Below are 25,704 nucleotides of genomic sequence, written 5' to 3'. Positions count from 1 at the left end.
CTTTAGGCAAACCTAGGCAATCGCCTAGGGGTGCTAATACTTCGGGGTACCAGATTTTGCTACATAGTTCGGGGAAAAATTACAACCTTCAAAAAAAATAGTAAAACCTCGATTAATAATAAAAAACTGAAACAAGCCAAGCCTTCCTGGTGCTCGCTGATGATCCTATATTATTTTTGCCTTTCTCTATTTCTTCCCCTCCCCTGCTCTTTGTATACTTAACCTGAAGTGCAGAGATTATTCCTCCTTCTGGCATCTGTTCCAAGATGAGCAGGGAAATTCCGGGGTATCCCTCAAACTAATCAGTGGTCTCGCTAACCAACTGGTCTCACTTCTTATCTTCATTCCCTATAGACTTATTTCTGTTGATTTTTAGATTAACCCTGTTTTTGCAAGCTCTCTGAGGTCTGAGAAGTTGGGGATTACGTCATTCATTTTCTCACAGAATCGTCTTGTTAATTCAGTTCAGTTTATTCTAAATCAGAATGAGAATGCCACAGGAATTTTCATAGAATTGCAGTGGCAGGAATTCTGATTGGTAGTATTTGTGAAATAAGACCTCTTATTGGTCTTTTTCTTCACTCTCTTTACTTGTCATCATCCCCACTCTGGCATCCTTCTACTGATTTCAGATTAGTTCAGTCAAGCTTTTTCGTAGGTGACAGTTGAGTCCAATGGCTAATAGTTTTGGTACTTGTGTATCTAACATTCTTACAGCGGCTGAAGAATGTTTGTTGCCAAAATAGCCAGTGTTCTCCATAGAGCGGCATTTTTGTAAGTAATACCTGTCTATTCATTTCGTATCATTTAAACATTACTAAAATCAGTAAAATTTCTGAGATTAAAGCTCAATGAAGACAATATTTACGAGAGTGGAATACAGTGAGCTCGCCTGTGGCAGTAATTTTGAATGATTTTTAAGCATTTTTTCAATAATAAAATGAGGTACGATGAAATGAATGAATGCGCGAAAAGATTAACGATGAAATATTAAAAAGATATTGATATTAAATGTTTTAAAGATGAAGCTCTTCATTTCATAAAATATGCTCGAGAAGAAGAAATCTCTACTCCAAGAATTTTTTTGACATTGCCAGTATCAGTATCAGTAGCAAGTTCAGAAAGGAGTTTTTCGAAATTCAAACTTACAAAAACTTACATTCGCTGTATGATGGCTCAGGAACAACTCACTGGTCTAGCAATAATATCTATAGAGCATGAAATTGCATCTACAATCAATATAGATGAATTAATTCAAAACTTTGCTAAAGCAAAGCCCCAAAGTTTAAATTTTCATAATTTTTGTATTTAAGATGTAATAATTTTCTTGCTACTCAGATATTAGGAGTAATCATATATGTATATAAATGTATTGGTTTTGATTAATAAATTTTTTAATGTTCATAAATGATATTATTTTTATAAATATCCACATTTGTAGGTGTACTTGTGCTTGTGTGAGTATGACAAAAGAGACAATGTATAGGGGCGCCTAAATTTTCTTTGCCTAAGGGGCATCAGATATTCTCGGACTGGCCCTGGTCATATCTCAGCAACACACTGACAACCTTTCTCACTACACTGGTATCTTTCACTCCTCTCAGTAACCTCCTGATATTCACCCTCATATGCTCCTTATGTGCACTTAGATCATTTGTCCCTATAATCACCACTAACTCTCTTTCTTGATGTCTAACACCTGAATTATCCTACTCATTCTCCCTCCTGGATAGCAGAACTTACTGATTCTCTTATTAACTAATCCATCTTACACACACACACACACACACACACACACACACACACACACACACACACACACACACACACACACACAGACTGTGGGGATTCACAGAAGCATATGAATATGAAAATAGACCTAATATAGTTATGGGATCATAAATAATTATGTAATTTAAATTTAACATGAATCTATTTTTAGGCCGAAGAGGAAGGAGGTCCAGGAAAGCCAGGAGAGAGTGTTGTAAAAAGCCCATCAGATTTTTCTTGTAGATCATATGAACTTTTTGTTGGTCAGGAAAAAGCAACAGAGGAGAAAGATGCTAAGGAACAAGCTAGTATAAAAAGTGCAGATGGAGAGAGTATATGTGAACAACGGTCTCGCATTGGTAGTAAAGTACGAAAGGTATGTGAGTTTATGATTCATTTTTAAATGCTGTATATTTCAGAAAATCTTGTTATGTAACTCTGCACAACAAATATAACTGGATAATATGATTAAACCAATTATGTTTATCAGGTAACTTTATTTTTTTTTTAACATCTTCATCTCTTGCAACGTAAATAGGCAAAAGATATAAATGGTACATTAAGTAAAAAGAAAATTAGATACAAATATATTTGAATCTCAGAAGATTTTAGTTGTATATAACCTATTACCACATTTTGCAAATAATATATATTATGAATAAATCTTCATAGGGAATACATTATTAGTCTAGTCAAGTAATAAAAATTAAAGCTATCTTAAAAATCTACCTCCATTTTCTCTGTTTTTTGTACATTCACATATGGTGACTATTTTGCCCTTCCACATGATATTTATCTTTCCACATGTATTATGCTAGCTGTAAAGTTAAAAATAAAAGATATGGGTTAATATTTTAATTAACACGTAGGAATTAATTCATAAATAATATGTTAATCTGTGATCACTAACTAACAAATTTTGCATAATACCATATTAAAGTATCAATTTTGTTTGAACCTTATCAAAAATTTAAAAGAACATTGGAAGTGTTTATGATTGATTATAAGTTTTTGTGTATGTATTATGGATTGAATGGAAATGACTTCTAAACATTAGAACAAATTAATTTAATTCTGATTTTAAATGAACTGTAAAAAATTAAGTTAGCATCAGTTCAGAGCAGTTCAGAGATCACATCTTAAAATAAGTTATGCAACATTTTTTCTGAAATTGAATATTTACCACACCTTCATAATTTTCTACAAATTACATGGTATAAACTATATTTTTATAGATAGCATATAGATAGTTAATGCTCTGTGGATGGACTATTTGGAGATAGTTCATTCATCAATCATATCATTGATTCTGTCAGTTACATATGTATACCTATTAACAGCACTACATGATGGAATAAATGTGATGTAAAAGTCATTTGGAACCTTTACTAAAATTTCATCTGTCATGTTTATTTTATAGTTTAAATTAGCTTTAGACTTCAACCTTTACATTGCATCCATTATGGCAAATCAAAATTTTTCAAAAGAAGTTTTGAGAAAATATAAATTCCTCACTGGATTGCCTTATTGGATTTAATGCTTCTTATTGGATTGCCATTGATTTAATGTCAAGCAATCTATAGCAAAAATGAAAAAAAAGTTGACTGCTGACATCCATTAGAACATTTTAGAATTCTCTTATAAAGGTTGTAGGAATAATAAGTTAAGATCTTACTTGAGTCATCTTCTTAACTCTGATTAAAAATATGAAATAAAATCTGTTATAGCTTCTGTGGTAGGTACTAAATATATGCATGATGTTAATCATATACAGGAAATACAATGAAGACAATCAAAAATTTTTTGCATCAGTAAATAAATCTTGCTGTGCCTGAGCAATATTAGAGTGGAGAATGAGAGAAAAAGAATGCAAGACATAGTTGGGGTGGATAGGGAAACAGCATGAGAAGGGGGGGGGATACTGGAAGCATTAATAAATGTGTGTATAATGGGCAAAACAATAGGATACAAGGATCTAGGATACAAGAGGAGCATTTTAATTGGATGAAAATTATGGGATAAGTAGGAATAAAGAGTAATGCAGTTATTTCAGCTGCAGAGATATCTGTCCTCTGTAATTGAGATATTTAATGAACAATTCATCGAGATATACAGGTCTTCATAAGCATGACCTTATGCAGAATTGAGTGAACAAGGAATGGAGGAAGAGGGACTGATAATGAGCAAGAAGAGGTATATGAAGGATTAAGTAAAGTTTGTGATAATAAAACTGCAGGACTCTAAAATATGTGCATGCGTGTCTGTTTTAAAGAAATTTTCTAGTGAGTTATTGGCAGCCTTGACATAGTTGTTTAACAAGAGTACTGCAATCGTGCAAGTCCTATAGGAGTAAAAGAGGGCAAATTTATTCCACTTCAGAAAGGTGGTGATGAAACCAATTCTTTAAATAAAGGCTATTCTGTGTGTCTGGAGTTGCAGCTAAAATTGTTGTATATAGAGGCTGGTGAGGGCTATGATCCAGAATTGCACTGATAACAACAGCAGTTTCTATGATGGTAAGAATGAGTTTGTTAATGGGAGGTCATATTTTACAATCTCATTGAATATTTCAACAAGATGACAAATGAGTTGGACAAGAAAGATGCATTTATTAAAGCCTTAAATTTAGGTTTTGCACAAGACATTAGTAGCTTATGACTAATGTCTTGTGCAAAACCTAAATTTAAGGCTTTAATAAATAGATTAGGCCAATGATGATAGGGACACTGACATATAAAAATGAAGAGGTTATTCCCTTGTGTAAGCATTGATTAGGCTACATATGGATTACTGAGCACCAATTTGGTCACCATTTTCAAGAGAATGGAAATATGCTAGAAATAGTCAAGACTAAGGTGATTTCTGCTCTTTGGGTATGGAGAGGATTGAGGAAGTGCAATTTGCCAAGCATTTTTAGTTGTAAGAAGAGGAGGAGGGTAATATGATTGAGACACATAAGATAGTAAGGGATTGGTTCTGTTTCAATTGTTATTTCTTGGGCAGCTCAGTAGAGTTTCATGATTGAGTATAAGATCCACTCTAACCAATATTCATACAATATTTATTATATCAATCCTTGAGCTAATTGACTGGCATAGCACTCGCAGCTATTTCTGGCAACTCATTCCACCCATTTACCACCCTCCATGCAAAAAACCTAGCCCTCAATTCCTCTCATCACAAGGTGAACTGTGTGTGTGTGTCGGGGTGGGGGTGAGTGGGGAGGACATGAGTATCTTCTGTTATGTCTTTTGACTGATTATGGGAGGTCCTTCTTATTTGTTATAATAATTGTCCCCTTTCCATATTTCCTATCATTACCACAACCACTACTATCATCCATTTTTATCTTGATAATGATGGGAATAGATGATGATGTTATATATGTATATATCCCATTCATTAACTTCTATTAACATGTTAGGTCCAGTGGCCTCTCACAGTCAAATAACTTGGCTTTTTATACACCTGATTTATGCTATACATCAGGAGGGCAGTTGATCCTCTCACTGTAATATGCTATTTCTATTACTGCAAATGCACCCTGTGTTTAGTTCATTTGAACTGTAGGAAAAGGCCTTGTTTAATAAAATGTTTTATTGTAGAGATTTTTCACATCCTAGCTGGGATTACACCATAGGTATTTCAACCAAAGTTGTTGTTATTATTATTATTCCCCTTTATAAGGCCATATTAAAGCCTTATAAATGGGAATAATCTTCATACCCTTCATTACATTCTTCAACAATCAAGATCTGATATGTTCTTTCAACCTTTGCAACATGTCATCTCAGCTTCAACTCCCTGTTCATAATGGTTCCCCCAAAACCCTGGCCTCCTTAGTTTCCTGCAGTTCATTTCTATTAATGTAGTACACAGTTTGTGATATCTTTATCTCAAACTGCATGACCTTGAATTTCATCATATTAAACTGGCATTTGCTATCTTTGTCCACACTGCCAATTCATTAAGTCATGTTGAAGGATCCTTCATCATCTTCAATGACTGCCATTCTTCCTAGCTTTATATCATCAGCAAAACAAATGAACATTCCCCTTAAATTACTGATGTACAAATTGAACTGGCAGACAAAGTCTGAGCCCAGCACACTAATGTTTATTTTTAAAGAATGTTCAAAACGTTTGAATTCTGCCGATTTGGTTGTTTAATGAATGTCTTTGAGAAAAAAAATGGTACCAAAAGAGTACAAGAAAATTAAAATTGTTCAGCTGTTACATGAGAGTAGCACTGAGACTGAGGTTTCTGGTTCTCAACCAGTTGTATGCAATTGCTGTAATGTATTGGAGAGAGTGGTAGGAATAGATTATAAGATTGGGTTTATAGGTATTGGATTCTGTCCAATGGTTGGCATCTAGCAGTCTTACTTTATCAATCTATTTGTATTTTATGAAAAAAAGTAAAAAAAGTGCTGGATAACAAATACTCATATATGATGATATTTTGGGTTTAGTGAAGGCATTTTAGAAGTTGATGTACAAGTTGAGAGAGGGAAGGTGGTATTTGTAATATTTGTCAGTTGGGCAGAAAATGATCTGAAAAATACCAAATGATAAACTTGTTTCTGAAGAGGAAAGAACATCTCAGAAGAAGAAAGTAAATGGTGTTTTGCAGAATTCGCTTCATGAACTTACTATTTAATTTTTTATTAATGATATTTCATGTGGTTTGGTAATTCATTAGTGTAATGTTGCTAAGTGTTAAGTTTTGCACTAAACCATGCAGAAGTTCAATGTTGTGTATTTTTGGGCTCTGCTCCAGATGGTGGATGAAATTCAACATTTTAGTGTGTTGAATTTCATCTACCACCAGGTACTTGAGGTCTGAAGTTTTGGTGAATGTTTCTAATATTTTGTCACTGGATATATTCTAGCTTATATTATTATAGTAAAAGCTTTTTAATTCCAAGGTCAAGTGATGATAAATTATCAACTTCAAAAGAAAAACACAAAAATGTTCAATTATATTTTTGGTTATTGACTATTTATGTAAAATGGAAAGAAATTGTGTTCATTCACTTTACTTTTTTTGGAAAAGAAAAACACCCTTCTTGTTATTATTACAATAAATATGTATTAATTTCATGCTCAAAGGATAGTAAATTATCCATCTCAAATAAACAAACAAAAAAATTCCAGTTATACAAACATTTTTCAAAATTTCATGGCTATTTATGTAAAATTTGGAAAGAAATTCTGTTTGTTTACTCTACTTTTTACAATTCTTCTCACATTGTTTTTATTGATAATGAATCGTTTTGAGTTAGAGCACATTAGAGCATTTGGTGAGGTTTTTTTTTTTTTTGTTGTTGTTGTTGTATTGTTTTAATATGTTACAATATAAACATGTCGAATATAGGTAGTAAAATACAGCTTCAATAGTGATATGGTTTGATGGCTTGGAAACAAATACACAAAACTGCACATATTACAATCCAGCTGTGATATAACTTGGCAAAATAAAGGCACTTTATACTTAGGTTTTAATTTATTTAGGGTAGTTTTTAAAAGGCACACAAAAAAAGTTGATATTACACTACAAATTACAGTTCACCTTATTTCTTTCTTTCTTTTTTTTTTTTTTTTTTCATTATTTGGAAATTATGAAATTTTCTCATTATTTTCTCTTAACCATGAAAAATGGGATGCAATTGCTCAGGCATTTCTGTGGAGACCGAAGGCTCACTATAGGAGGTCCAAGATAGCTCTGTCTAGCAATACCCATCATACTTCTACTACTTGAATACATTCACTAACAAAACTCAAAAAAGACTCAGGCAACTCATTCAACTTTCATCACTTTCCAAAGAAAAAAATGTTGTCTTGATACTCTTGCCAACCACACTTTTACTCAATGTCCAAGGATGATCCTCTGATCAGCTTCCACTTCCATCAAGTATTGAAAATTTTCCTCTGCATTAATTCCTTTTAGTAACCTGTTTCTATCTTTTTTTTTTGAAAAAAAAAAAACCCCATCATAACCTGCTTATTAAGCAACTTTTTCAACCCACAAATCTTCAGTCTATTATCATAGGGAATTTTCCACAGGCAACTCACCATCTTGATCACCTACCTCTGTATCCTCACCATCACTTCTTTATTCCCAAAAAACCAAAATGACCAAAGATTTGTGCATAAATCCAGATATAGATGTATCAAAGCCTTATGAAGAGGAATGATAACTTCTCTATCTCTGCTTGTTAATATGTTCTTCAGTAACACAAGTAATCCTGTGAGCTACTCTGGCTTATGCCCTACTTAAATAATTCAGCAGTCTTTCTACATAGCCTTGATTTACTATTAGGCGGCTACCTAATTTCGAAGCATCAGCAAACATCTGAATATTTCCCTTCAAATCATTTCCTGTATCATTAGTGTACAAATTAAATAGTAGTGATCTAAGCAGAGAGCTCTACATAACTGTACTCACCCCTTCCTTCTCCTGGATTCTGCTTCTCTCAGTACTATTCTTTTGTATCTGTCCATCAACCACCCTTGCATCCATAGCATGAGCATCATATTCATCTCCATTTGTTCCATGTTATGTAAGAGTTTCATTGGTATCCTATCAAATGACTTTTCAGAATATAGCAGTATCACTGTGTAGCCATTCCTTTATCTAACTCACCTGCCATGCTCTTATAATAATGAGTTAATTACTCACCCCTGATGAGAAATAGTGCTTCTATTTCTCATCTTCAATCTTTTCTAGGTATATTTTAATGAATCAATCATATTTCGGAATGCTTGCCTTACTGAAGCTCTGTGGTGCACTGTTGAATGTTTTTCAGTTATATTTGGATGTTATGTGCTTCATTGTACTGAAGATGCCTAGAATACATAGGTGAAAATTTTACCAATAAATGAATCTTTTTTTTTTTTCCTGTAAATTATCCATTAGGAAAGACTGCAGGAAAGACTTTCTCAATTGCATTCACCAATTATTTGGCATATTATTTGGAAAGAGTTATTCCTGAAAGTTGAGAATTAAGTGTTTTGGTTAGCAAGGCCATTAGAAATGTTAGGATTAGAATTTTTTCAATAGAAAATGGAAAATAGAAAAAATTGAATACATGAATAAAAAAGAAGGGAGAACAACTTAATGTTTGGCTGTGTAAAGAGGGAATTTGGTAATTTGATGAGATGATCCTACTACTTTTATAAGTGGATCTAAAGAACACTTATAGAGATGAAAGCAAAATGCTAAAGGCATGTGTGGAAAAGATCTTTCGATTTCGGCTAAAACTTTTGATTGGTCTGTTAGAGCAAGTGAATTAGTTCACTGTACTGAAGTTTACTGTACCAAGAGTCTAAAATAATGATAATGATAATGATAAAATACACTCTCACTATATCAAATTCCTAGGGACCACAGAAATACTTTTAGGTAGTTTACCCTAATTAATTCATGTTAGCATACATTGTAACTATGGAACTTTGTTCAGGAATTTTCATACGTTGTTAAAGTGAGATAGTTCATTTATAATGTTATTTGCTACAGCACAGCATTGCTATCTTCACTAAACATAGGGCCTTTTGGAAGAACACTAAGAACACTAGACATCTACACATGGATTTTTTATGGAATGGTTTTATAAAGAAAGCTGCAAGGAATTATTACATTGCCCTAATTTTAATAGGTTCAGTGGCCTATGTTTATCTTCTGATGATGTTAACATATTTTTAATTATCTTAAAGATGTTTTATAGGATCGTATAATATAGAGGTCTCCACAAAATAAATAACATCATACGGATGCTTGACTTGATGGATACCTACTAGAGTTGGATACTGCTTTAGGCCAATAGTTGCAAATGAATGCATGTAGATAGTATGGATGGGCAAATTAGCATAATGAACACAGGGCAAATAACTTAAATAACAGAGACACAGATTGGAAGAGAGCAAAACATACAAGGGGGAAAATGAAATTTATGCAGGTACTCAGAAAGATACTTATCCAAAACAGCATGTGATGAAAGCAAGACAGGGTTTACCAGTTTAATATGATAGTGTGAAAAACATGGATGGAAAGGGATGAAAAAATTACAAGCTATGTATTACATTTATGGATCCAGACTGCCAAATATCTAAGACTATAAATTTTAGGGTAATACTGATACAATAAAAAATGTCCATCTCATGAACTTCAGTACTAACCAAACACATTCCTATCTTATTATTATTATTGCACCCTCCATAGAGTTGTCAGATTCATCATGGGAGGTTTCATTCAATTGACAACATATTTAGCATATCTATCTTAAAATCCTTAACACTCCTTGCATTAACAACACATTCTGGTAATGCATTCCATTCACTGACAATTCTCCATGTAAAAAATCTACTCTTCACAGCCTCTTCACCACACTCTTACATGACTTCCAGGGATGGCTTCTGGTTTTTCCCCTCTCACCTTCTACTCTTTTTATAATCCCATCTGGATTAATCTGATAAAATCTTTCCACTAGCTTAAATGTATCTATCATATCAACTCTTTTCCTCCTATTCACCAAACTCTGCAATTCACATATCTTCAGCCTCTCTCCATAGCCAGCATTCCAAAGTCCTGATATTGTCTTAGTCACTTGTCTCTACCCTCTGCAATATTTTCACATAACACTGAAAACCGGGTGACCAAATTTGAGCATAATAGTCCAGGTGTTGTCTGACCAGTGATTTATACAGTGGCACAACCACTTCCTTATCCCTATATGTTAGAGTACTTCTTAACATAGCAGCACTGTGATGTGCAGGCTTTGCAACACTTGCAATATGCCCTGTAAACTTCAGTCTACTGTAGACCAAATCTCCAATCTCATTCATTTCCTGTAGTACAGTACCATCATTATAGTACACAACCTTATATCTCTGCACTCTAAATACCTTGCACCTTAATATTAAATACTAAATATTAAATACCTTAATATTAATAAATGCAATACCTTGCACTTATTAATATTAAAACTACAACTCTACTCCTTTGTCCAAGGTCAAAAGTCTGTTCAAATATTCCTGAAGGGAATTGACACTACTTATAATTCTCCCAAAACTTGCATCATTATCAAAAAACTGAAGATCCCCAGTCAGCCCACATGATACATCATTTACAAACAAGTTAAACAGCAGAGGCACAAGAACAGAACCCTGGGGCATGCCACTGGTCCCCCCCCCCTGCGGTGTGCTTTTTTGAGAGATATTATTATTATTATTATTATTATTATTATTACGGGCAACTCCAAGGAGTCCTTAGACTCACCGAGGGAGGCTCTAACATCATGTCAAGAAAAACTATTCATCATTCACACAGTATCTATCATACTTCACCTTGAACTCATTCACAGTCATGACAGACTCTGGCATCTTATTCCACTCATTCACCACTCTCCAAGTAAAAAACCTAGCTCTAACACGCTTGCTAACCACACTCTTGGCCCCTAGTCCTTCCACCACCAGTCCTGTTCTCGAAAATATCTGAATTAATCTTATATAAACCCTTCAGTAATTTGAATGTCTCAATCATATCACCCCTCTTCCTCCAATTTCTGCAACCCATAAATCTTCAGCCTGTTCTCATAACGTTCATTCCACAGACCTGCTATCATCTTGGTCTCTGGATCGTCTCCACCTCCTCCCCATCAAGAAGAAACATTGGTGCCCAAATCTAGGCACAGTACTCTAGATAGGGTCTTATCAAGGCTCGATACAGAAGAATAATAACTTGCTTGTCTCTGCTCATCAAAGTATTCTTTAGTAACCAAGTGATTTGATGAGCTGATTTAGCCACTTTTGCAATGTGCTCCCTATCTCCTGGAGTACAGTTCCACCAATGTGGTATACTGCTGCTAATCTTTTGACCCCAAAATGCTTAGCCCAGTCCTCCAAACTATCCAAATCATGCTGCAAAATTTTGACATCCTGTGCATTCACTATTGCTCTACCCAACTTTGCATTATCAGCAAACAAATGAACAGTTCCTCTCAGATCCTTTCCTATGTCGTTAATGAACAAATTAAACAGTAGTGGTCCAAGAACTGAACCCTGCGGCACACCACTAATCACAGGCCGTCTTTTGGACTCTGGGTAATAAATCCTGAATAAACTACTCTCTGATATCTCTCCATCAACCATCCTCCTATCCATCTCACCAACCCTATATCCATCCCAATATGTTGCAGTTTACTGATTAGAATGCCATGTGGTATCCTGTCAAAGGCCTTAGCAAGGTACAACAGAATCACTGTAAACCCATTACCCTTATCCAGTTCAGCTGTCACTGTGTTATAAAATGGGAGCAAGTTGCTGAGGCATGATCTACTCTTCATAAAACCATGCTGTCCCCATACAGTATCCCATTTTCATCTATCCATTCCTGTATTTTTCTCTTGACTACTTTCTCCAAGACTTTGACAATGACTCCTGATATGCTGATCAGTCGGTAATTTACAACAGCAGTCTTGGAACCTCCTTTATGCAATGGAACTATTTTCCCCTCTTTCCACCTCCTCGGGACTAACCCAGACCCGAGACTCAAATTAAATAAAATGGTCAAGGGCACTGACAATTCTTTATCTACTTCACGTATGACATGAGTTGGTATACCATCCAATCCCACAGATGTATTCACACTGAGGTTTTGTAATAGACTATTCACCTCCACTTCCTTCACCACAATTCCCGTATAAGTTGTTGGTTCCTTCATTCCTGCAATATCACCACCTGGATGATATACTCTTGAAAAGTGCTCATTCAGTAATTCTACTATATGAACTGATTCGGTTACCTCCCTACCATCGGCATTCTTTAAAATCATTCTGCCATATACATTTTTTCTTTTACTTGCAACATATCAAAAAAACTGTTTGGGATTGTCTTTAGCCTGCATGGCTAATTTTCTTTCATAATCCGCTTTTGCTTTTCTTACCACACTCGTTACACTTCTGGCCTGTGCTTTATACCGTTCATGTGCCTGCAGGTCACCTTTCTCCTTAAATTCCCTCCACAATTGTTTCTTTTTTTGCAGCTCAAGCTTAATGGTGTTATTCATCCATTTAACCTCTACTTGATTTACTATTGAGACTCTAGGTATACAGTCAGCCATTGCTTCCTGCAAACAGTCCTTAACCACCTCCCATGCACTATCAGCATCCATCCCTTATAATTTTACATGCCATGGCACTGAACCAATCAAACTCCTAAGCTTGTCATACTTACCAGCCCGGTAATTCCACATTTACCCTGTCTTAATTGAAAATTCCACACATTTAGCCACCGCTCAAGTCAAGACCTTATGATCACTCTCACCAATTGGTGGTAACATGGTCATATTCATTACAGCCAAATTCTCAGATGCGATTACTAGGTCAAGCACTCTCTAGTATTTTCCATTACATGCTGTCACAGATAGTTATCCCTTAATAACTGCATAAAATCCAATTCCTTCCTCCCATGTGTCCTCTCCTCCTTCTAATCAATGTTACCATAGTTGAAATCTCCCATAATAATTACCCTCCTTCCACTCATTGCTTCTATTTGCTTATGCATACTATCTCCACTATCTATTCCATCACCTGGTCTATAGCAGAACCCAACTGTATATTTTGTTCTTCTAGTCACAATCTCACACCAAATAGTGCTGTCTTCTCTATCCTGTAGTTCTACTTCTATTCTTCTTGGCTGCAGTTCATCTGCTATTATCAAATATAAGCAAAATATCATACACAGCCTGCTGGTATCATTCAGAGCGAGAATCATTGATCCATCTAACCAATTATCTATTCCCATCCTGCAGCTTCTACACTAACTCATGTGGTATCTGTCAAAAGCTTTTGCAAAGTTCAAGAATATCACTGTATATGATTCTCCTATATCTATCACACTTGTTACCATATCATAAAATGCAAGTAAATTGCTAAAATAAGATCTACCACTTAAAATTCATGCTGACCATCATAAAGAAATGCTATGTCCATCAACCTAATCCTGTATTCTATTCCTAACCAATCTCTCCAATATCTTGACTACAACTGGAGTTATACCAACTGGTCTATAATTTGAAATTTCTGTCCTAGACTCATGCTTATAGAGTGGTACTATTTTGCTTTCTTTCCACTCCTTAGGAACCGTACCCACTGTAAGACTTTTATTAAATAATCAGGTCAAGGGCATTGTACACATTCTTTCAGAATACGTGGTAATATGTCATCCATTATTCCTCACAAGAAAGTTCCCACTTCATTTCCACTTACCTTTGATAATATACAGATCTCCCAACAAAATTAGATTTTTCTTTTCGGATCTACTTTACCTTCCTTTTCTTTCCTTCCTTCCTATCCACTCACTTTCCTGACATAAACACATAACGTTCATAGACTCCTTAGCCTACAGAAAACTTCTTGGTGCCTTTTTCTACTGAAGACAGTTCTACTCATCTGTACAACTGCCAACACTAATGAAATCTCAAATCCATCCAACATTAAAATGCCATGACATTTGGAATGGTGTGCTAGAAATCTCTGAAAAATGTTCGATGCTATCTAGAAATCTACAGCAATCTGTATAACGGTTAATTCTGTTTTCACAGATTTGCTACAATTACTTTCTCATGAAGTTCTATTTCTGCCTTATGCCTTTTCTTTATGGCTGTAAAAACACAAGTATCTGTTGGTGATTTTCTATGCACATTCCAGCTTCAGTACAGAGGTACCCTCTCCTTTTGGTTTTTCATTCCATCCACTTTTACTGTTTTCTTTTACTTTTTCATTCCATCTCTGTTCTTTGCCACTACCTTTCTCATTCTCTGTTTTCAAGGACTACTGCCTCCAACTGTTTAAAAAGCATGTGAGCAGGCCTTTCTTTCTTCCTTCTTAACAACTTCTTTGGGTTTGTTATATATATATATATTATATAAGCCCTGTATAATATATAATATATTATACAGGGCTGAACAAAAACACACATCACTTGCGTGTGTGGTGAGTAGATTTTGCCAATTTAATCTGCAGCTGACAAGTAGCTGCAGATTAGACAAAATAGGATGCTTTTTTTAAAATAAAAAATAACTTTCAAAACAAAATCTTTTTTTTTTTTAACTTTAAAGTAGACATTGGAGAATACGCATAATATAAAGGGCTATTCTAGTAACAAAATTAATGCAAAAAATTATATTTTCCACAATATCAATGTTATTTTTACTGTTCTTCCTATTCTTATTATTTATGAATTTCTCCTTCTTTGGATGGTTCTCACACAAATGAAATGCACTCCAAACAGCGATATAGCATGACTAATCACTTTATGGAAAACTCATGTTGACTTACTGAACGATTAAAAAAAACTGGGCAGAGGAGGGGAGTGTGATTTGGGTGATGGTTTTTTTTTTTTTTTTTGTGGTAATAGGATTTTTCATAATTTGTTGAGCCTTATGTATATATATATTATAGGAAGTCTGGAATTAGATACCAATTCTGGTGATCAGTGGTTATGGAAATATTAAAAAAATTTCTGTTCATGTTCTGGACAGTGAATATCTGCAGCAAATAAAGTAAACAGTTTTTAGTTAGTAATCTGCTTAATTCTCTCTTCTACATGAAACCCAAAATTTTAGAAAGCTCTATGGGGAAACCACCCAGATGTGAGATTTATATTCTGTAATTGGATGGATTTAGTATCTTTTTATAGCCCCAATAATTATTATTATCCTTATTCTCAGCCAGCTAAGAGTACGTTATATTATTCTGTTATCACTCTCCTATAACAAAAGGCAAAATATTGTTATTATTCTGATGATGTCATAAGCAGCGGGTGTGATCAGAAAGTTTATAGATTGTCTGCAGGATAATACTATAAATAGTTAGTACAAAACTCATCTGTTATTATTTGCAACTAGGATAGAATACAGTGGGTCAATTACTGATTTTAAAGTTAGTGGTTATTAAAAAATGATACCTTAAAAAGTGTTATTGATCACTGTGCTCATAGCAATTTCTGCAAAATGCAAACAAACTACATTGAAGCTTGAACATAATATGATTATATTTATTGATACTTATATGGCTTATGCATATAGAAAAAAAATATAGAATTTGATTAAAAAACTCTGACCTATTTCACCCAAACTAATATGGACATCATCATCAGGATTTGGACTTCATTCAAAACCTGAATTTTAAGAATGAGTCATATAGCATGTCATTACTAGCTCGTCTCTTGGTCACAGCCGAGTTGACAGGATTATATTATTAGAGTTCAAAGGAATAAATGTAAACATTTCTTCAGATTAAAAATAAAATTATAAACAATTAGTAGTAATTACTTCCTAAAACTTGGAGATTGGCATACATTGAGGCCAGTAAAGGTTCAGATGATTTTTTAGCATTTCACTTGTTTCAAGGAAAAGATGATCACGTTTGATCACATGAGGATCTGTATACAGCATTAGGCAGATGAAGGTAATGTTATCTGTGAGAGTCAACATGGATTTGTTAAGGGGTGCTCTTGCTTAGTAATATGATTGCTTTTTATAATAAAGTGACAAGAGCAGATGATGAGGGAAAGGCATATTCCTCCGTTTTGTTGGATTTTGCAAAGGTATTTGACAGGGTGGCACATGATAAGCTGATATTTAAGTGATTTTTGCAGCACATGGGTTTAGATGTCAGGTTAGTCAACTGGATTCATGATTGGCTGTCTGATAGGTATCAAAAAACTGTGTATGGTGGGGCAGTATCAATGAGAGAATGTTACAAGTGGGATCCCACAGGGCTCAGTACTAGGACCTGTTTTGTTTATCCTTTATATCAATGACATTGTCAGTGGACTGCAGGGGGGGGGATATTAAGTTGTTTGCAGATGATGTGAAGCTGGGAAGGGTTATTAGTAATAGTGAAGATGTGTAGCCCTGCTACATTGACGAGAGGCTGCATACTCAGTTACAGGAGCTACACTGCAGGAAGTAGGGGAGACAAGTGATCTGGGAGTGATGACTGATACAAACCTGAAATTCAGGGAACATATTGCAAAGGTGGTTATGGTAACTCAGAGGATTGCTGCAACATTGAGAAGGATGCTGACCTGCAGAGATAAAAGCATTATCATTCCATTGTATAAGACCCTGATCAGACCACACCTAGACTATTGTTCTCAAATTTGGTTCAAGGATTTGAAGGGGATAAATTAACTGTGAAAAGGGTACTGAGGCAGATAACACAGATGGTTTCAGGACTGTACAATGCTAGTTATGAGGATCATCTGAGGGAATGTGAGCTGTAGTTTGGTAGATGGAAGAAGGAGAGGTGATATGATTGAGACTTTTAAACTGTTGAGAGGTAGTTACAGGATTGACACTGGGGAGCTCTTTCGCTTGTGGAACAGAGGAAAGGAGTGATGACAAGGGCCCATCCCTGGAAGTTACGAAAGGAAGCTGTGAGCAAGAGGGTGAGGAGTGGTTTTCTTGCACAGAGGGTGGTTGAACTGTGTAATGCATTGCTTGATAGAGGGTTGAGAGCAAGAACAGTCAATGAGTTAAGGGAATGGTATGATAGACTTGTGTTTCCTAGGATGAACCTCCTACAATGAGTCTTTTGACTCCATGGAGGCCTAAATTAATAATAAATAACAATAATAATTTGAACCTGCTGGAATGAAGAGTCTTTGTCTGGTCCCAAAGAACTCTGTGCCTAGGTCAATAGCATGAGAAGCAAGGCAGGACTTTGTCGCATTCCAAAAATGCAACATAGTCTTGATGTTCTTAATCAAAGCAGCCAGTCTATCCAAAGTAGCAAAGGTGACATGTGCAGGGTACTTGATAAATACATAGTAAGGAGAGAGATGGTAATGTATCTTTTATAGATGGGCAAGAAGGAAGACAGTTTCTGAGTTGGTTTGAAGGAAGTTAGATTGAATTTGTGAATAATCTATGCTATTTGTTCAGATGTTTCTTTAAGGTAGATATCAAAATTATTTTCACATTGGATTGTAGTCTGGTTAACAGATGATAATTATTGATAACTTTCTGAATGGTAGTGTCATTGTATCCATTAGACATTAGATTGCTTTTAATTTATTTAATTCATCTAACTAAAGAGAATCAGAGGAGCAATCAAATGAACTCGTTATGATTCATGTTTTGAATGTTGTTACCGGTCTTTCTTCCTGATAATGTCCATGTTACATTGGATGAAATATATTGGAGTTTTTGAATTTCTATACTAATGAAATTCTATACTTTTTTACATGTGTGAGCCATATAAGTATCTATAAATGTATCTACTAAACATGTTCCTTTTAAAATGATAACATAACATGTTATTGTTTTAAGATGTGTGCACATCATGTTATGCTTGAAACCTGAGAAAATTTCTATGGAAATTTAAATTCATCTCATTCTTTGATGCATGCTGATACACTCTCTCTCTCTCTCTCATTCTCTTACCTAATTGAAATGGGAAATCAGTTTGCTGGTTAGTTAACTGAATATGTGTTACAGAGTACTGTTTCAGAAGTTAGACATGCTAATCCATTTATTTGGACATATTAACTTAGGGTGTGGTTGTTTGAAGGTTGGATATTGAATAATTGATAGATCACTGTGTAGTTTTTTTTTTTTTTTTAATGTTTTTGTGCATTAGAAGTTCATTCCTAAAGGTCAAACTGTAAAGTGACATTTTTATTCTATGTTCAAGTTGGAAATGACCAACTCCCACCAATCACTAATTCAGCTTTTATTTATGCAATAATTTGTAGACAAAAATAGCATGGGTGTAGTTCTGCAAAATCTAGATCTGTCACTCTGCAAGTTTTTATTTTTTTAAAACTCAAGTTGCCAATGAAGAGAAGAGAAGGTTTGATACCATTATGATAAGCTATTATAAGCTATATATATGCTGAATTCAAAACAAATGATTTCTGTAAATGTTTTCAAGAGTGGTGCAGACACTTGGCTCATTGTATCAGGTCACAAAGGGAAACAGGGATAACAAGGAATCATAAATGTTGTAGAGATTGAATGTTGGAGAACTTATATGATCAAGTAGATAGCACCGATGATATCATGCTGCCAATTGATCATGTGGTTTTTAGTGGTTGCCAGTCAGATGCAAACATAACTAGAGAAAATAGAAATTGCAGTTGAGTTTATAGTAGGATGCTGTGACAGACTTAGGAAAAAGACTGATGACTTCCCTTCCAATGATAAATGGAGTGGAGTGAAATTATATGAATAGTAAAATTATGTATGAGCTTCAGAGGAAGAGAATATTTTGGATGACATATAAAGAGACAGATTATTTGTCAACTGAATGAGGAATATAAGACATGCCAAGCTGATGATTGTAGCAAGGAAGTAAAAATTGGCACCGAAAGGAGATTGGTTGAGACAGCATTGCAGAATCCTAGAGAATTATACACCAATGTAACTAGTCAAAGAAATGATGAGTATGGGAGACACTTTGGTTGTTGAGTATAGTATAGTATATCGGTGACCTCTGCAAAAGATAAGTAGAAATTATATAAATCAAGTGCATATTAAATCCAGCATTATTTCAAAGCCGAATGTAGAAACTAAGAAAGTTTCATGTGGGGGGGGGGGGGGGTGGGGGGGGGGGGGGGTGGGGGGGGGGGGGGGTGGGGGGGGGGGGGGGTGGGGGGGGGGGGGGGTGGGGGGGGGGGGGGGTGGGGGGGGGGGGGGGTGGGGGGGGGGGGGGGTGGGGGGGGGGGGGGGTGGGGGGGGGGGGGGGTGGGGGGGGGGGGGGGTGGGGGGGGGGGGGGGTGGGGGGGGGGGGGGGTGGGGGGGGGGGGGGGTGGGGGGGGGGGGGGGTGGGGGGGGGGGGGGGTGGGGGGGGGGGGGGGTGGGGGGGGGGGGGGGTGGGGGGGGGGGGGGGTGGGGGGGGGGGGGGGTGGGGGGGGGGGGGGGTGGGGGGGGGGGGGGGTGGGGGGGGGGGGGGGTGGGGGGGGGGGGGGGTGGGGGGGGGGGGGGGTGGGGGGGGGGGGGGGTGGGGGGGGGGGGGGGTGGGGGGGGGGGGGGGTGGGGGGGGGGGGGGGTGGGGGGGGGGGGGGGTGGGGGGGGGGGGGGGTGGGGTCAAACCGAAACAGAGAGCTACCAGTAACCTGTGGAGTACCACAGGGAGCTGTATTCTCCCCAACTCTATTCAACATTTACACGCATGATATTAATCAGCTACCACTCAAAAGTAAGATATTCCAATACGCAGACGATACAGCAATAATATCCATCCATAATAATGCAAGCAGAGCCCAAACAAATATGCAACATGACATAAATCTGATCATAGACTGGCTCACGAAAAACTCCATACACTTAAACTCAGAAAAGACAAAATTAATGATATTCAGAAATCCACTGACTCAACCAGTTGATAACAAATATATAACCATCCAACATCCACTTTCCAACATAAAAAACACACAGAACAGCAAAACCACTACAATCACTCAGGTTGAAACAATACGATACCTTGGAATTTACTTCGATGCAGATATGAAATGAAATAGCCATATAAACCATCCACACAACAAACAATAAGTGGCAAACTCTACAGCAGGGGGTTCCCAACTTTTTTGTTTCCTAGAGCACATTCTAAAATATTATTATTATTATTATTATTATTATTACGGGTATCTCCATGGAGTCAGTAGACTCATCGCGGGAGACCCAAACTAGCAAAACAATATCTGTCATATCTCTTCTTGAATTCATTTACAGATGAAGAGCTCACAACAAAGTCAGGCAATGAATTCCACTCATTCACCACCCTCCAGGCAAAAAACCTTGTTCTGACACCTTTGTTAACCACACTCTTCTTTAATTTCCAGAGATGACCTCTTGTTCTTCCATCACTATCACACAGCTGAAACATTTCCCCTGCATCAATCCTATAAAAACCTTTTAGTAATTTGAATGTTTCTATCATATCCCCTCTTCTTCGCCTATCAGCCAATCTCTGCAATCCACAAGCTCTCAATCTATCAATGTAGGGAGCATTTTTTATATCACTCACCAACTTGGTCACTCTTCTCTGAACCCTCTCCACAGCCTCCTCATCTCCAAGGAATCCAGGTGACCAGACCTGAGCACAGTAATCCAAATGTGGAAGTATCAATGCTTTATAAAGGGGAATAATAATCTCTTCATCTCTGGATGTCAGTGTGTTCCTCAACAACCAAGTAATCCTATGTGCAATCTTGGACACCTTAGCAATGTGTCCTCTGAACTTCATCTCCTTATCTACCAATACCCCTAAGTCCCTAGCGTCATCAATCTCTTGGAGTACCTTTCCATCTATGTAGTACACAGCTGGTAATCTTTTAATCCCAAAATGCAAGACTTTACACTTTTCCACATTGAACTGACATCCATTTTCTTTTGCCCATTTTACCAGCTTATTTAAATCCTCCTGCAAACTTTCAACATCAGCTTGATTTTTTATTGCACTACACAACTTTGCATCATCAGCAAACAACTGAATATCTCCCTTTAAGCCGTTTCCTATATCATTTATATACAAATTAAACAACATTGGCCCAAGCACAGAGCCCTGAGGCACACCACTGGTCACCTGCCTCATTCTGGACTCGGCTCCTCCATACACCACCTTATGGTATCTCTCCCTGAGCCATTCTCCTATCCATATCACCAATTTAATATCCATTCCCATCTGCTCCAATTTGCGTAACAGTGTTCTATGGGGTATCCTGTCAAAAGCCTTAGCAAAATCCAGAAGTACCACTGTGTAGCCAGTTCCTTTGTCCAACTCTGATGTTATTCTATTATGGATAGTTAATAGATTGCTAAGGCAGGATCTACCTTTAACAAAACCATGTTGGCCTCTATAGAGTATCATATCCTGATCCACCCATTCTTGAATTTTGTCTTTAACCAACTTTTCCAATACTTTTACCACTACTCCTGAGATGGTGATTGGTCTGTAATTCAATACTGCAGTTTTAGAGCCACCCTTATGCAAAGGAACCACTTTGCCTAACTTCCACTCCCTAGGGACCATACCAGAGTTCAAACTTAAATTAAATATCCAGGTAAGAGGGGTTGACAATTCATTTGCACATTCACGCAACACCCGAGCTGATATTCCATCTAAGCCTACCGCAGTGTTTGCATTTAAGTTTCGCAATATATTTAATACCTCTGATTCTTTAGCTTCAATTCTCACATTAGGTATTGCTATAGGTATAGAGATATCCTCACTTGGGTGATAGACTTTTGAGAAGTGATCACTCAGTAACTCGACTATTACATCTGATTTTGTCACCTCAATACCATCAGCACCCACTAAGGTTATCCTTCCGAAGTCATTCTTCCTCTTACTTGCCACATAGCGGAAGAACTCTTTGGGATTACCCTTGATCTCTTTGGCTAAGGTCTTCTCATAATCTGATTTAGCTTTTCTTACTATGCTGGTAACCTTCCTAGCTTGAGCCTTGTACTGCTCATGGGTGTCCTGATCGCCCTTCTCCTTGTAAATTCTCCATAACATTTTCTTTTTTTGTAGTTCAAGCTTGATACTACTGCTCATCCATCTAATGCCTGCCTTGTTTGACCTCCTGACCATGGGGACACAATCTGATATTGCTTTCCTCAGATACCCACTGATTTTATCCCAAGCACTGCTAACATCTTTCCCTTGCAATATGTTCTGCCATGGGATGGCTGCAAGCTCACTCCGAAGCTTGTTATAATTGCCTAACCTGTAGTTTCGTACATACCCCTTCTTAATAGAAAAATCCACAGATTTTGCAACCTCCCAAGTCAATACCACATGATCGCTTTCACCAACTGGAGGTAACGAGGTCACCTTACTTATGCACATAACCTCTGAACCAATAACCAGGTCCAACACTCTCACACCACGTGTCCCTTCAGTTACGTGCTGTTTCAAGTAATTATCTCGTAGCAGATGTATGAACTCCATTTCCTTTTTGCTACGTGATATTTCCTCCTTCCAATTGATATCACCATAATTAAAATCCCCCATAATAATCACTAAGCCTTCACTCATTGCACTAAGTTGCTGATGCATGAATTCAATATCTCCCCCTGTACTCCCTGGCCTATAGCAGCATCCAACTGTATATTTGGTTGCGTTGGTCACTATTTCGCACCAGACTGCCTCAAGTGAACTCTCATTCACATGTCTATCATCATGATATACTACTTTCTTTGGCTGCAACACATCAGCTATCATCAACAGTACTCCTCCTCCTGTTCTATCTTCTCTATCCTCCCTGAAAATACTGTACCCATCACATTCAATTCCAGTGACCACATCTTCTGCTGACAGCCAAGTTTCACTAATGCCTACAACTTTTGGTGAGATTTCACTGACTAATGCCAAAAATTCTTCTCTCTTATTTCTAATGCTTCTAGCATTGGTATACAAAAATTGCAGATTCCCTCTAGATCTTGTACCGGCTTTAGAACTGATATATAAGTCACTAACTACAGTAGTCCTATGCCGATTTTTTCCCCCTCTCTTCTGCAATTTATTCTGCCTGTAAGGATCAATAAATACACAATCAGTGCTAAAGTTTCTCTCTCTTACACTCAACCTTTTCAATATTAGTTTCCCTGCCCAATAACTTCAACCTGTTCAGAAAACAATAACTTCTTCAATCTCTTATGTCCTTCCATGTTAAGATGCAGTCCATCTCTAGCATACAACTGCCTTTTTCCTTCAAACACACTCCAAATACCGGTAGGGCGACAGGCACCATCTGTTTTTTCAAGCAAATTTTTTGAATTCTTTTGTTAAATGAATACATACAAAGTTTACATTATAAGCAAATGTTTTATTACTTAAAAGTTTACATTATATAAAAATTTAAATATATATATGTAAGCTAGTGTGATCTTTGGCATTGCATTTGATTGGCCAGTGCTTCATAATTAGGAGAATATGATGATATTCCAGTTTAAACTTTACAGACGTAATTAATACCGCCTTAGACAAAAACAAAATTGCCATGGCATTTTAAACTGGAATGAACAACTTCGAATATGCGTCTACTTTATATTGTATGCGTTTAATACTCGTCATGTGTCATTAACACATGCATCATATAGCATGCTATGAATTGTTGTGTGATTATTTCAAACTATACGCCACACGGTTGAACAGCGGCGGGCACACACAAATTTGTCAACGGGCGCCATGGTGCCTGCGGGCATAAGGTTGGGAACCCCTGCTCTACAGGTTAAAAGACATAGTTCTCATACGCCTAAAAACACTAATATACAAAGCACTATGCCAAAATATACTAAGATATGCTATAACAACGTATGCTTTCTGTGCACCCTACAAATTAAATAGATTAATGTCGCTACAGTACAAAATGATAAAACTGATCTTTTGGGAACAAAGAGAAAATAACTACCTTATATACATTGCAATGTCAGAACACAAAATGCTGACAGCAAAACGTTTATGTCACTATGCAGCTTTGCTAAAACATTATTTCGATGCCAACTACAGGACAGTCAGAAATACATACAGTATAACAAGACCTCAGACTACTAATTATATCACATATAAATACAATAATCACTATGGAAAGGCCACACGAGACTTCTACATCCCAGACATGATAAACAAATTACCTTTTGAATACAGAAACCTTACAAACTACAATAGCCTAAAAAGAGCTCTAAGAACATACTATTAACAAGAAACATGCACCCAAAATACCATACAAACTTAATGAAACACAATATATTTGTTCAGGCTTCCAGTTCAACGATGCATCAATACATTCTAAGTTATTGTGTGTGTGTGTGTGTGTGTGTGTGTGTGTGTGTGTGTGTGTGTGTGTGTGTGTGTGTGTGTGTGTGTGAAAGCGCGAATTTCTCAATCATAGATTTCGTAGCTTCCCAACACAGCAAAAAAAAAAAAAAAACAATAAATAATAACCAACTGGTGTCATCCTCAGATAAGCTTACATATAAGCTTCGAGGATGAAAGCAGAGAAATTAGTTCTCATCCAAGATGTGTCATATGTAACCAAGTGCATGTAATGTACGTATCACATGTAAACTAAAGTATGTAATGTATGTATTATATGTAAACAAATGTATGTAATGTAAATATCATATGTAAACAAATGTAAGTAATGTATCATATGTAAACAAATGTATGTAATGTAAATATCATATGTAAACAAATGTAAGTAATGTATCATATGTAATCAAATGTATGTAATGTATGTAATAACTGCAACAAAAGTATGCAATATAGAGTGATTATATCCAATGATACTGTATATATACAGTGTAAAACTGCAAAGAAACATCTGTAATAATTATCATTATGAATATTATAATAATATATGTTGTAAACAGTTATTGTTATCATTATTTAAAAAAAAACTTTATGTACGAGAAAGTATTTGTTATGCATAATTGTCTTCATATAGCGTATGTAATTTATCTGAGAAATAATTAAAAAAAAAAAAATTATGTAACACCTCCAGGAATCCCAAAGACTCGTGAGGGATGGCACATACTCTACAACTCTCCGTCTCCACCAACTGCAATTACCATTATCTACATCAACAGCATCTATTGCTGCCCACCACCACTAGTATTTTCACAGACAATCACAAACATCCATTCTCATGACAGGATTCGAACCTGCAGCCTTTTGGCTGAGGAGTGGATACGCTAACCACTCAGCCAACCAGGCTGGCTTTGTACTTCGTATATATAATATACTCATAAGTATATATAATATACTTATGAGTATATTATATTATATATAATATAAGTATATTATATATAATATATATTATATATAATATACTTATATTATATATAAGTATATTATATATATATAATATATATATATATATAATATATATATATATTAAGTATATATAATATACTCATACT

At 36.2% G+C, this 25,704-nt stretch overlaps 1 protein-coding gene across 1 annotated transcript in view; it reads left to right on the top strand.

Moving 5' to 3' along the window:
* The window catches only part of LOC150098179 (sodium channel protein para-like), a 1,334,265-nt gene that overhangs the window by 282,871 nt on the left and 1,025,690 nt on the right, over positions 1-25,704 (top strand). Inside the window, 1 exon segment of the mRNA XM_090406598.1 lies at positions 1,943-2,146. Within this exon segment, the coding sequence (XP_090262724.1) occupies positions 1,943-2,146 (204 nt within the window).

The sequence above is a fragment of the Typopeltis vanoorti genome, chromosome 16 (assembly GCF_054136105.1).
Source record: "Typopeltis vanoorti isolate ZY-2024b chromosome 16, IOZ_Tvanoo_1.0, whole genome shotgun sequence".
NCBI lineage: Eukaryota > Metazoa > Arthropoda > Arachnida > Uropygi > Thelyphonidae > Typopeltis > Typopeltis vanoorti.
This window is presented reverse-complemented; position numbering and strand designations above follow the sequence as displayed.